General features: G+C 45.3%; 1 protein-coding gene across 1 annotated transcript in view; it reads right to left on the bottom strand.

Annotated features, from left to right (window-relative positions):
* The window catches only part of LOC124775979 (protein Wnt-10b-like), a 428,525-nt gene extending 415,498 nt beyond the window's left edge, over positions 1-13,027 (bottom strand). The window contains exon 1 of the mRNA XM_047250820.1: positions 12,930-13,027. Coding sequence (XP_047106776.1) covers positions 12,930-13,027 — 98 coding nt within the window. The remainder of the gene's footprint in view (positions 1-12,929) is intronic.
* Positions 13,028-14,003: the final 976 nt, after the last annotated feature.

Below are 14,003 nucleotides of genomic sequence, written 5' to 3'. Positions count from 1 at the left end.
AAAACGTTCTGTTCTTCTTTGAACTTTCTCGAAGTACTCCGTTAATCCTATCTGGTAAAGATCCAACACCACGCAGCAGCACTGAGAAAGAGAGGACGGACAAGCGAACTGTAGGCAGTCTCTTTAGTATATCTGTTACTTTTTCTACGTGTTCTGCCAACAAAACGCAGTCTTTGGTTTGCCTTCCCCACAACATTTTCTATGTTCCTATTTTCCTATTTAAGTTGTTCGTAATTGTAATTCCTAGGTATTTAGTTGCATTTATGGCCTTCAGATATGACTAACTGTGGAACCGAAGTGTAACGGATTCCTTTTAGCACTCATGTGAATGACCTCACACGGTCAGGCGGATATGGAAGCCAATCCATCCCTGCACCATTAAATTTGCAATAAAACAACGCAAAGACTGTATTCCCGAAGTACTGGTCAATAAAGCGAAACACCTGTCCGGTGCGATGTGGTCTGGTCCTATCATGCATGAACCACTCGGTGCCTGGCCAATCCTCCAACGCTAGCCGTGTAACGACAAATTGTTCCAAAATTACAAGTTAGCATTTACTAGTGATCGTTTCTCGCATGAGAAAAGGACCAATAACGCCCCTGCTGCATACCTCAGTCCAAACAGTAACTTTAGGAGAATACAGTAGTTTCGCTTCTCACAAACTGGTGTTTTAGAAACCTCAAAATCGCTAGTTCTATAGATTCATGTCTCCGTTTAGGTGTAAGTTTGCTTCATCTGTGAACCATATACAGCTATCATCAAATCCTTCATTATCAATCATCGCGAGAATTTTGTTCGCAAAGTCCGCCTTCTGTCGCACAGCTCGTGTAGGTACGGATGGCCTGGTGTCTTTTGATTTTAAATGGAAACATGGTTAGGCTCGGTCTCTGTATTTTATGGAGCGCTTCCAGCCAGTCTCTGCCGAAATTCTTCGGACGGATTTCCTTGGATTTTGCTGAATAATTCCAGGAACCGTGCCGACATTTTCAGGAGTAACTGCAGGTTGCCTGGACCCAACATTTCCCACTAGATCGTCAGCCACGCTACCTGTTCTTTGGAATTTTCCGAATGGAAACTGTGCCTTGTTGCCGTAGGACTGTGTGTTAACCTGTGGTATTACATTATCTCAAAAACTCCTTACACGTTTCAACCGTGCAACAGATCGCTGTGAGCTGTTGATCACTGTTTATCGGCACTACGCAGTGCTGTTACAGCACCAACTGTTAGCGGCTTTAAGAACTATTGCGGAACTTCTGTATGACTTCCGTACACAAATCTCACAGCTTTCACAATACACATACCATTCGTTCCGCTTGTCTATCGATCTTAGTTTTCGAGATATGTATTTTGAAATCAGGGACTCCTCCGCTTGACACCCAGTAAGTGTTTCAAGATCTGTTTCATGTAATCCAAATGATTTTCCGCGTACAGTTCTGCTATTTCAATATAAGTCTCCTTTACGCACAAATCCTATAATTGTAAACATTAACAAATGAATAGGAGTTGACTGGACCTTTTTTTTCCTCTTATAAATTAGATAATATTTCCAAGCGATATTTATTGACTTTGCAAGGCTGGCACCCATTATTCACATATAAGACACTCCCCATTTTTTCTTTTTTTTCATGTAATCCGTTGCATAAATCTGAATTTAAACTATGTACTGGAATCAGTGGAGAGCATTATGGCCCAGCACCAGACTCTTACAACAATAAGTTTCTTCAGATCACGCACGTCCTCTTGCACTACACGCATTTGAACCTGCTTATTGCTGTAAGCCCTGGGTCTCCCTCTACAATTTTTATTCCCAAAATTCCCACCATTAACAGGCTATTAATTCCTTGATGTCTCATTGATATCCCCTATCAACAAGCTCCCGTTTACAGACGGTGTACGAGTGGTGGGACGCAGCGTCACCGAGCTAAGGATGGGGCTGTTCCCGTACGATCACTTCACGAGTGTGCGGTGAATATCAGGGATGCGGTAAAACATCAAATCTCCGACATCACTGCGCCCCGAAAAAGATCCTACATGAACGGGACCAGCGACGACTGAAGAGAATCGTTCAACGTGACGGAAGTGCAACCCTTCCGAAAATTGCTGCAGATTACAATGCTGGGTCATCAACAAGTGTCATCGTGAGAACCATTCAACGAAGCATAATCGATATGGGCTTTCGGAGCAGAAACCCCACTCTTGTATCCTTGATGACTGCACGACACAAAGCTTTACGCCTGGCCTGGGCCCGTCAACACTGACACTGGGTTGTTGATGACTGGAAACGTATTGCCTGGTCGGAGGGGTCTCGTTTCAAATTATATCGAACGTATGGACGTGTACGGGTATGGAGAGAACCTCATGAATCCGTGGACCCTGAATGTCAGCAGGAGACTGTTCAAACTGGTGGAGGCTCTGTAATGGTGTGGGGCCTGTGCAGTTGGAGGGATATGGGACCCCTGATAAGACTAGATTCGACTTGACAGGTGACTCGTACGTAAGCATCCTGTATGACCACATGCATCCTTTCATATCGATTGTCCATTCCGACGGACATGGGCCATTTCAGCAGGACAATGCGACACCCCACATCCTGAATTGCTACAGAGTGACTCCAGAAACACTCTTCTGAGTTTAAACATTTCCACTGGACACCAAACGCCCCAGACATGAATATTATTGAGCATATGCGGGGTTCCTTGCAACATGCTCAACCGAAGAGATCTCCATGCCCTCGTACTCTTACGGATTTATGGACAGCCCTGCAGGATTCATGGTGTCAGCTCCCTCCAGCACTACTTCAGACATTACTGGAGTCCATGACACGTCGTGTTGCTGCAATTCTGCGTGTTCGCGGGGGCCCTACACGATATTAGGCAGGTGTACCAGTTTCTTTGGCTCTTCAGTGTATAATCAAGTTGTGCCGCAGATTTATTTTCTTCCCATTTCGATTCAGAATTTCTACATTAGCTATCCGTCCATCCATTTACTCTTCAGCACTCTTCTGCAGTACAACATTTCAAAAGCTTCTCATCCCGTCTTATGTGCTCTGTTTTCAGCCCACGTATTACTTTGGTAAAAGGCTACAGTTCAGGCAAGAATCTGTAGAAAAGACTTCACTATAGTTAAGTTACAAATGTCTCCAGACATGATTTTATTATAGTTAAATTTTTATTGTCCTTAAAAAAGTTCTTACTTTCGGAAAACTTTTCCATGCTATTGTCAGCCTGCATCTTATATCCTGGCTACTTCCGCTTTCGCCACATTTCCCCGCCCAAACAACAAAACGCATCTATTACTTTGTCTTGATTCCTGATCTACTTCCGTCATCATCATCTGATTTATTTCGAATACATTCTACTACCCTCGTTTTAACTGTACTGATATTCATCTTACAGTCTCTGTTCAGTCACTATCCAGTTCATCCAACCGATCTTGCAGGTCGTTTGCTGTCTGTGATAAAATTGTGTCGTCGACAAACCAGAAAGTTTTTATTCTCTCTCTCGATGAACTTTAATTTGCTTTTACAAACTCCCCTTGGTTTCTTTCACTAGCCCTACAGGAAGTAAATGTTAGTCACGGTTTTCCACACACATCCTTTCATCGTGGTTGCACTTACGGTATGGCTATCCATAGCATTAAAGGAAGCAAGCCACTGCTCCACAATAAACTCCACGGTCACAGAGATATAGAGACAGAGTGAGGGGAGGGGATTACTCACAGTCTGAAATCCAGCAACTAAACATGTAGAATGAAGTTTTCACTCTGCAGCGGAGTGTGTGCTGGTATGAAACTGCCTGACAGATTAAAACTGTGTGCTGGGCCGAGACTCGTACTCGGGACCTTTGCCTTTCTAGGACAAGGGCTCTACCGACGGAGCTACCCAACCACGACGTACGGCCGGTCCTCACAGCTTCACTTCCTCCAGGCAAAGGTCCCGAGTTCGAGTCTCGGCCCGGCACACAGTTTTAATTTGCCAGGAAGTTTCAACTAAACATGTATTTCTGGAAACGTTAGTTTAGTGTTTAGATGATCTGTCAGAAGCTGTATTGAAAAATAGGTCAGATACGAACTACGTAACTCAGAACATGTCGAGGAAGGTTCCATTAACGCCCTACTTGAATTCCGAAACTTTCCATGCCGGTAGAAGAGCGTTTTTTCTGCCAAAGACTTGGTCCTGACAACGTCATCTTAGAGTAAAGTAGCTGGTGGCGTAGACGAGCATACTAGTGTTGTATTTAGTGCCAAGAAATTAAGTGAAAAGTATTGTTACAAATTTAGGATAGTGACACCGCACATGTGGCAGACGCTGTTAATTTTTTTTAAAAAAAAAAAAGGTTCACATGCAGACTTCATAGGAAAGTGGAAACTACTGCTGAAGAAGGTTGGTCGAACAACAAGAACTGTAACGCCAAAATTATTACAGAAGGAAGCAATCTTGTTTTGTCTAAACACGTGGAAAATTACAAGCATGGTCCATCATCAGTACGAGAGATATGCATGAAATCGGTAACAAGTACATTAGAGAAGAAAGAATACCAACTGTGACAAAGGGAAGTCTGTAGATCGATTAGCCAGTCTGGAAAGTACTGCGAATTTTTATTGCTGTTTCTAAATTTTCTTCACTTAAATTTTCGTCTTTAGTATTCGAGTACAAATCATCGTAGCACAAATACCTAAAAGAATTTTTTATTAATGAAAAACTCCGCGTAGACGCTACATCCTTTGTCATCCTGACCAGTATCCACCGCACCTGTACAGAAGACTCTTATTTACTATTTCTCTCTAATGTAAATATGTAAGAGTAAGAGATGCAATTTGTGATCTAATAACAGACACTATTTCAGAAGAGTAGTTAGTCGCAGAATTCACTGTTTACCACATAAAATTACATAGCTGAAGATATAGATCTTTCTCTCCATGTATTAGAAAAGACAAATGTGTGCGAGAAACTTTCACTGTCTTTGTAACTCTTTGTCTGAATAGGTGCACCTCAAATTTTCCATTTTTGTGAGTAGCTTTTGAAGAGTGCAAACAGATTCTAACAGTCAATTAATGATATCGGCTCTGGTTGAAATACTGACAAGAAAGCAAGTATTCATCCAGAGCAATATCATGCAAAGACAAAATGGTGAAATGGACAGATAACACATCTTTTAGTGTGCTTCGTACAAAATCTAAATGTTATCTGTAACTTAATAGTATCTTGTGAGTAAAGTTAACTTCAATTGATGCTCTTTCTATGTAATTTCCTTCCTCTAAAAGCTTTGTCGTCATCCTTTTTTTCCCTTTATTGAATTTCGATTCCCCCCGAAGGGGGCGGGCTGGCAGCAGCTTAGGACGCTGCTCTACAGCCTACAGACTTTTTTAATAACGTAAGAAGAAAATAAACATGAAAAACAGGCGATTAAACGGTGACTGAAATTGTAAAACCGCGGAAAATTGTGGAAAGTTAAAACATAAAGCATAGGGGTTGGAAATGCTAATAAAATTCACAGGAATCGTCATCCTTCGGTGAGTTAAGGTATTTAAGATAACACACTGGGGTGAAAAACTTAAGGACAGAAGTAATTTTAACGTGATTTGCCACCAACTGATATAGCTAGGCGAAACTTGGACCATAGGCAATATAGTACACAGGGCAGGTCGTGGTTGCCGTTTCACATGTGGCTGAACACTTCCTGTTTCCTTAAAAACGTAACTATCCGGTGAACGGTCCGGACACTTAGATGATGTCGTCCAGGATACCGAGCAGCATACATAGCATACGCCCATTGGGCATGTTGATCACAATAGCCATACTTCAACACGATATCGACCATTTCCACAGTTTGTAAACGGTCCATTGATCGTGAGCGGGCCAAATATCTTACGAAATAAGCGTCAAACGAAAAAACTACAAAGAACGAAACTTGTCTAGCTTGAAGGGGGAACCCAGATGGCGCTATGGTTGGCCCGCTAGATGGAGCTGCCATAGGTCAAACGGATATCAACTGCGTTTTTTTTAAAAATAGGAACCCCCATTTTTATTACATATTCGTGTAGTTCGTAAAGAAATATGAATGTTTTAGTTGGAACACTTTCTTCGCTTCGTGACAGATGGCGCTGTAATAGTCACAAACATATGGCTCACAATTTCAGACGAACAGCTGGTAACACGTAGGTTTTTTTAAATTAAAATACAGAACGTAGGTACGTTTGAACATTTTATTTCGGTTGTTCCAATGTGATACATGTACCTTTGTGAACTTATCACTTCTGAGGAAGCATGCTGTTACAGCGTGATTACCTGTAAATACCACATTAATGCAATAAATGCTCAAAATGATGTCCGTCAACTTCAATGCATTTGGCAATACGGGTGACGCCATTCCTCTCAACAGCTAATATTTCGCTTTCCGTAATGTTCGCACATGCATTGACAATGCGCTGAGGCATGTTGTCAGGCGTTGTCGGTGGATCACGATAGCAAATATCCTTCAACGTTCCCCACAGAAAGAAATCCGGGAACGTCAGATCCGGTGAACGTGCGGGACATGGTATGTATGGTGCTTCGACGGCCAATCCACCTGTCATGAAATATGCTATTCAATACCGCTTCAACCGCACTCGAGCTGTGTGCCGGACATCTATCATGTTGGAAGTACATCGCCATTCTCTCATGTAGTGAAACATCTTGTAGTAACATCGGTAGAACATTGCGTAGGAAATCATATACATTGCACCATTTAGATTGCCATCGATAAAATGGGGGCCAATTATCCTTCCTCCCACAATGCCGCACCATACATTAACCTGCCAAGGTCGCTGATGTTCGACTTGTCGCAACCATCGTGGATTTTCCATTGCCCAATAGTGCATACTATGCCGATGTACGTTACCGCTTCGTCGCTAAATAGAACGTGTGCAAAAAATCGGTCATCGTCCCCTAATTTCTCTTGTGCTCAGTGGCACAACTGTACACGACGTTCAAAGTTGTCGCCAAGCAATTCCTGGTGCATAGAATTATGGTACGGGTGCAATCGATGTTGATGTAGCATTCTCAACACCGACGTTTTTGAGATTTCCGATTATCGAGCAATTTGTCTGCTACTGATGTGCGGATTAGCCGCGACAGCAGCTAAAACATCTATTTGGGCATCATCATTTGTTGCAGGTCGTGGTTGCCGTTTCACATGTGGCTGAACACTTCCTGTTTCCTTAAAAACGTAACTATCCGGTGAACGGTCCGGACACTTAGATGATGTCGTCCAGGATACCGAGCAGCATACATAGCATACGCCCATTGGGCATGTTGATCACAATAGCCATACTTCAACACGATATCTACCATTTCCACAGTTTGTAAACGGTCCATTTTAACACAGGTAATGTATCACGAAGCAAATTCCGTCCGCACTGGCGGAGTGTTGCGTGATGCCACGTACTTACACGTTTGTGTGTATTACAGCGCCTTCTATCACAAAGAGAAAAAAGTAGTGCAACTAAAACATTCATGTTTCTTCACGTACTACACGAATATGTAATAAATAATGGGGGTTCCTATTTCAAAAAAGGCAGTTGATATCCGTTTGACCTATGGCAGCGCCATCTAGAGGGCCAATCATAGCGCCATCTGGTTTCCCCCTTCAAGCTAGAGGAGTTTCATTCTTTGTAGTTTATTCGTTTGATGCTTATTTCATGAGATATTTGGCCCGGTCACTATCAATGGACCACCCTGTAGTACAGTATAGTACGCAATGTATGTAAAAGAAATACCCAATGATATGAACAGAAGTAACACTTTTATTCGAAGATATTGATGAGACTTAAGTCACCGCGATTTATGATGGTCCCCTGGCTATTACAAAAGGCTGGACGTGATTCTTAACAGTGATCATCATGAACAGCTGTGCATGTTCTTCAGCGCCCACCCATGTTGGCCACAATACTGGTACGGAGTTCTTGTGGTAGGGCGACCCAATCCGTTGCCATCGCAGTCGCCAACTGTTGGCAGGCCGTTACTGCATGTAAACATAATGCATTACGTCTCCCCAAAGAATCCCACACATGCTCGATGGGATTTAAGTTCGGCGGCCGGACAGGCCAGTCCACTCGTCGAATGTCCTCTCGTTTCAAGAGATCCTCCAACTGTGCAGTTCGATGCGAACGTGCATTGTTATCCATAACGACGAAGTCAGGGCCGAAAGAACCCCTGAAAAGACGCACACGTTGAAGGAGTACAGCGCCATAATAATATTGACCGCTGAGTCCACCCTGTTGAGAGACTTGGAGGCTGGTACACCGATGTAACATTGTAGCTCCACACACCATCTGGACCGCAAAAACGATCGTTTTCCTGGATGCTTTACGTATTCCCACCTATCGCTACATGGGGATAAGTCTAGAGTCACCACTCAGACCGAATCTCTTCTCATCCGAAAAGAGCAAGCGAACCCACTCCTCATTACCCTAGTCCCCATGCTCTTGTCACGATCGTAAACGCTACTGCCGATGCATGGATGTCAACGAAATACGATGTTGGTCATCTGGCAAAGAAACCACTTGCAAATAGTCGCCGTGTCACAGTGAAGCATGTGACTGCGTGCCTTTCAGTTCTTTCATATGTGGTTGCAACTGCACTTACTGTTTCACGTGGGTCCTGTATTGTGTGTTGTACAACAAACGGGCATCTGCTGCTGTAGTTGATCGTGGTTCACCACCTCCCCTCATTCGGCCATCAGTGCCTGTGGTTCGGAACGCTTCCCAAACACGTGAAACAATGCTGTGAAGAATTCCAAACTCCTGGACTGCAGTCGTCACACTTACTCCTTCTTCTCTGCGCAGATTCATCAAAATAGTGCCTCCGGCCCTGCTGTAATAAAGAACACCACCACAGTGCACTGTAGCAGCTCGCTGACTGACACGCACACTGCCTTTTCCTGTTCCACCATCTGCCTTGCGTTGCAGGGCCAGCGGATTTAGCACAATAGTCACGTTAATCTTGGGCCAAGTGACGTCTGACTTTTTGTGCGTGGCTGGGAGATCTCTGCCAACATGATCCCACACTTTCACTCATTTTCATTTCCTTTATTGAATTTCGATTCCCCCCGAAGGGGGCGGGCTGGCAGCAGCTGAGTACGCTGCTCTTAGAGCCCACAGAATTTTTAAAACATATGAAGATAAGAAACAATAAAAGCAGGCGAGAAAACGGTGACTTAAATTGTAAAACGTCGGAAAATTGTGGAAAGTTAAAACATAAAACAAAGGGTGGGCGATGCTAATAAAATACACAGGAAGCAGACAGATAAAATAGTAGACAGACAATTAAAAAACACGGCGACAGTCTGGTTTCTGTTCGCAAGAGATATAACAAGTCACACCCAGCGACAATATGATATCCGTTCGCAACACTTCAGAAAAGACACACAACACTTAACAATCACTGGAAACACTGCACTAAAAAGTCGGCACGAAGATGACACACCACAGCCAAGGGCAGATGGTGGTGGGGGGGGGGGGGAGGGGCTGGACAGATGAGGGAAAAAAAGGGGGGAGGAGACGAAAAAATGAAAAGGGGGGTAACATAAGGGGGGAGGGGCAGGGCAGACGCGAGAGGGAATGGGAAAAGGCAGAGGAGGGAAATGCAAAAGGACTCAGGGGAGAGAAGGGAGGCAGAGAGGCAGAGAGAGGGGTTAGGCTTGGAAAAGACTGGATGGAAGCGGGGGGGGGGGGGGGAGGGAGCCCAGGAAAAAGACAGAGGAAGGAAGGGAGAGGTGAGGATCAGAGTTGAAGGATAAATGGAAGGAGAGAGGGCATCATCTGGGAGGGGGAGTTGATGGAAGCCACCTTGGGAAAGGAGATGAAGGGTGTAGAGATGGATAGTAGGGGGCACACAACACTGAAGGCGCGGCAGAGGGCGGGGTTTGGAGGGGAAAGGAGCAACCAGTGGATGAGGGGGATCAAGGCGGCGGGAAGTGTGGAGTATGCGGATATGTTTGAGGAATAGGAGCAGATGGGAGAAAGGAATCAGGTAGTAGAGGGTCCGCATGGGGGACGGGAGGCGTATATGGAAGGCGAGGCAGGGTACATGGTGCTAGCGGATCTGGAGGCACTTATAGAATCTGGGAGGGGGCGGGGTGACGGATATCCAGGCGATACTGGCATAACAGAGGATGGGACGGATTAATTTCACTCATTTACATCGAGTAGTTAATATGTTATATTGTGATAACATAAATTTTCCTGGCGTATCAAATACTGATGATTTTCACGGGTTTGCAGCAGGCTTCCATCGTCCTGACGACAACACGATATTTCGGCGGACCATCTGGCCGCCATATTCAGGTGAGATTGAGTACACAATCACGCCGGAACTGAAGAGACCTCAGATAAGGCAGCTCCTTTACACAGCGGGTACTGGCCATTGCGCGTGCGCGAGCAGCGGATGAGCTGCCCTCTGTGAGGCGAAGAATTGCAGCGGCGCCAGCGGTGAAAACTGTCAAAAGCGAGGAATCGCAAAATTAAAATGCAGCCGGTCGGAAGCCAGACTGTTGTTGTTTTATCTGTGATAAAATAGGATTCCACGTCTTACTTAAAAGAAATCGTTTATCTCTATTAATAATATCATCAGACAGACGTATTTCAATTGATTCTTTCAATACGCAATCCCAGTAACGGGAAGCCGAGGCAATTATTCGCATCTCATTATACGACATATTGTGCCCTTCATTAAGACAGTGTTCAGCAACGGCTGATTTTTCCGGCTGGAGCAGACGTGTATGCCGTTGATGTTCCACACATCGATCTTGAACTGCACGAACAGTCTGTCCAATGTAGGCCTTTCCGCAGTGACAGGGAATCTTGTATACCCCAGGACGTCGTGGGACGTCGTGGAATATTTACGCTTCAGTCCCTATATGTTTTATGAGGTTCCGATAGGTGGCGGCGCTATACGTAGTCTTCAAATTGGAGTTTATAACGGAGGTCCGTTCCAACAAGAGAGCTATCACTGAATTTCTTTTGGCAGAAAACCAGATCATCGCAGATGTTCATAGGCGCTTGGAGAATGTCTGCGGAGATCTAGCAGTAAGCACAGTAAGTCATTGGGCGAGGCGTCTTTCATCATCGCAACAGGATCGCGAAAACCCGTCCGTTATACCGTCTGCTGGCCGCTAATAAACAGATGTGACTCATGAAATGTTGGAAGGTGCGGACGCTCTCATTTCAGGTGATCGACCAAACATCTCGCTGCACAACTGGACGTTTATGTTGGTAGTGCTGACACACTCGTGGACCATTTGGGGTACTCAAACGTGTGCCGCCGCCGACTAACAGAAGACCTTAAAAAAGACAAAGGACCATCTAAGTGCTCGCGCGTTACGAAGCTAATCGTGATAATTTTTTGTCGAACATCATCACAGGCGATGAAAGATGGGTTCTTCACATCGAGAAAATGGCAGACTATGGAGTGGCGCCACACTACGTCTCCTCCGAAGAAAAAGTTCGAAGCCACACCCTCAGCCGGTAGAGTCACAGTGATGGTCTTCTGCGAGTCTGAAGGGGTTCTTCTCTTTGTTGTATTCATGGTGTATTGTGCTACCCTCAAGAAACTGAAGAAATGACTTCAGCGTGTTAGTCGCAACAAAAATGAAAACGATCTCCTCATTCTCAGTGACAACGGATGGCCTCACAGAAGTCTGTGCACGTGAGGGGACCTCACGAGACTTCGTTGGACTGTTCTTCCTCATCCATCTTACAGCCCTGATCTCGCAGCTTCCGAACTCCATACGTTTGGCCCCATGAAGGATACGCTCCACGTGAAGCAGTAGGTGGATGATGGGGAGGTTATTGACGCAGAAAGACGTTGGCTCCGAAATCGACCAATAGAGTGGCACCGTGCGGACATATAGGCCCTCACAGCAAGCTGGCGCAAGGCAGTGAATGGAGATTATGTTGAAGTTTAGGATTTTTAGGCAAAAGAGAGGGGAATAATAGGGTCTACTGGAATCCTGAATAAATCCAACCTACTTTCAGAAAAAAAAATGTTGCATTACTTACTGAACGCCCTTCGTACAATATGGCTTTCTGTGATGCGACAGGGAGTTGAATTAAATTGGGTGATGCTGAGGGAATTAGATTAGGAAATGAGACACTTAAAGCAGCAAAGGAGTTTTGCTATTTGGGAAACAAAATAACTGATGATGGTCGAAGTACAGAGGATATAAAATATAGACTGGCAATGGCAAGGAAAGCGTTTCTGAAGAAGAGAAATTTGCTAACAACGAGTATAGATTTAAGTGTCAGGAAGTCGTTTCTGAAAGTATTTGTATGGAGTGAAGCCATGTATGGAAGTGAAACATGGACGATAAACAGTTTGGACAAGAAGAGAATAGAAGCTTTCGAAATGCGCTGCTACAGAAGAGTGCTGAAGATTAGATGGGTAGATCACATAACTAATGAGGAGGTATTGAATATAATTGGGGAGAAGAGGAGTTGGTGGCACAACTTGACTAGAAGAAGGGATCGTTTGGTAGGATAAGTTCTGAGGCATCAAGGGATCACCAATTTAATTTTGGAGGGCAGCGTAGAGGGTAAAAATCGTAGAGGGAGACCTAGAGATGAATACAATAAACAGATTCAGAAGGATGTAGGCTGCAGTACATACTGGGAGATGAATCAACTTGCACAGGATAGAGTAGCATGGAGAGCTGCATCAAACCAGTCTCAGGACTGAAGGCCACAACAACAACAACAGGGAGTTAGAAAGAGAAAAGCACAGACCTACTGCTTTTAAGGACTTCGTGTAGTGGAGTTAAGGGTTGTTTTGGGCAAGTTGCTGAGTTCGTGTGCTGAGCAGGTAAAAAGTTGCGGAGTCTGCGAGAGACGGTGGAATCGGTTCACGAGGAACCGGATCTGGGAGTGACACAGTCTCCGTAGAGCGGCTTGTCACGTGCCATGAGGAGCAGGTGGGCAGGCGGCGGCGCGGAGTAACTTGATCCGAGTGGCGTCGCCGCCGGGGCGTGATCCCGCGCCGCGGCATTCCGGCATCCCGTGAGATACGGCGCGGCTACCGGCGGGACGCGCTCCCGTGGGAACCGCCCGCGGGGAATGAGGAAATCGGTTGGTCGCGTCTTCCCGGCGGGCCGCGGTCGGGCCACAAATCAACGCGCCGATAAAAGGGGCGCTCGCGGCCGGCCCAGGAATGCACAACTAATGCCGTCATCAGTTGCAGCGTCCGTGGTCCAGGGCGCCTGTCCGGCCAGCTCGGCAACACTCTTGCTGCGGTGTTCTCCTAGAGTCAACTGTTTGAAGGCGGTCGCGCTCAGTGGTCGACTCCGTCTCTCTTATCCTCGTTCATCACTCTCCCCCTGGTACAGGAACGCGGTCGTTTTCAACATCGCTCTACTTTTAGTGGAAGTAATTTTATACACTCAAGAAATGAAATATTCGGTGTATAGATCCATATACAATGCGTTCGCATATTTAAGGTGTCAAAGGGTAAATATATCAATTTAAGATGCGTATCGGAGATCTGAGTACGATGGAAAATTAACATCTGGGATCGCAACGAGTAAGAGAATGCAAGGTTTTGTTTTTTTGATACGAATCCATAATGGTTTCACATGCAAGACACACACGCACACACACACAATGACAGAAAGAAAAACGCAGCAGTAGAAAGGAGTTGTCCGACAAACGAAACTCAGAAGGCGCGTTTCTACAACTGAAAGGTAATGTCTCTTCAATAAAATTTTCTCGGACTTCCAGCCGCGTCAGGTGGTTAAAATCCCGCGAGCTTTCGATTGAGTTCTCCCCGGTCATTGTCAAGTGGTAAGACTGACTGCTGTGTCACCGTGGCCGCGTCGTTATATAGCCGCACTTCTTGCCGTGACGTCACTGGTGCTCTCTTCCTCGCCATATATGGTAATGTTTTCATCCCGCGTCCGTCGCACCCGTTTTAACATCACGATAGCCGGGTCCCAGGCTGTACTGAGCCGCAAACCGCCGTCCTCGTTGATGGTGT

This window comes from Schistocerca piceifrons, chromosome 2 (assembly GCF_021461385.2).
Source record: "Schistocerca piceifrons isolate TAMUIC-IGC-003096 chromosome 2, iqSchPice1.1, whole genome shotgun sequence".
NCBI classification, from domain to species: Eukaryota; Metazoa; Arthropoda; class Insecta; order Orthoptera; family Acrididae; genus Schistocerca; species Schistocerca piceifrons.
The sequence above is the reverse complement of the archived record's forward strand: the minus strand, read 5'-3'. Positions and strand labels throughout refer to the sequence as shown.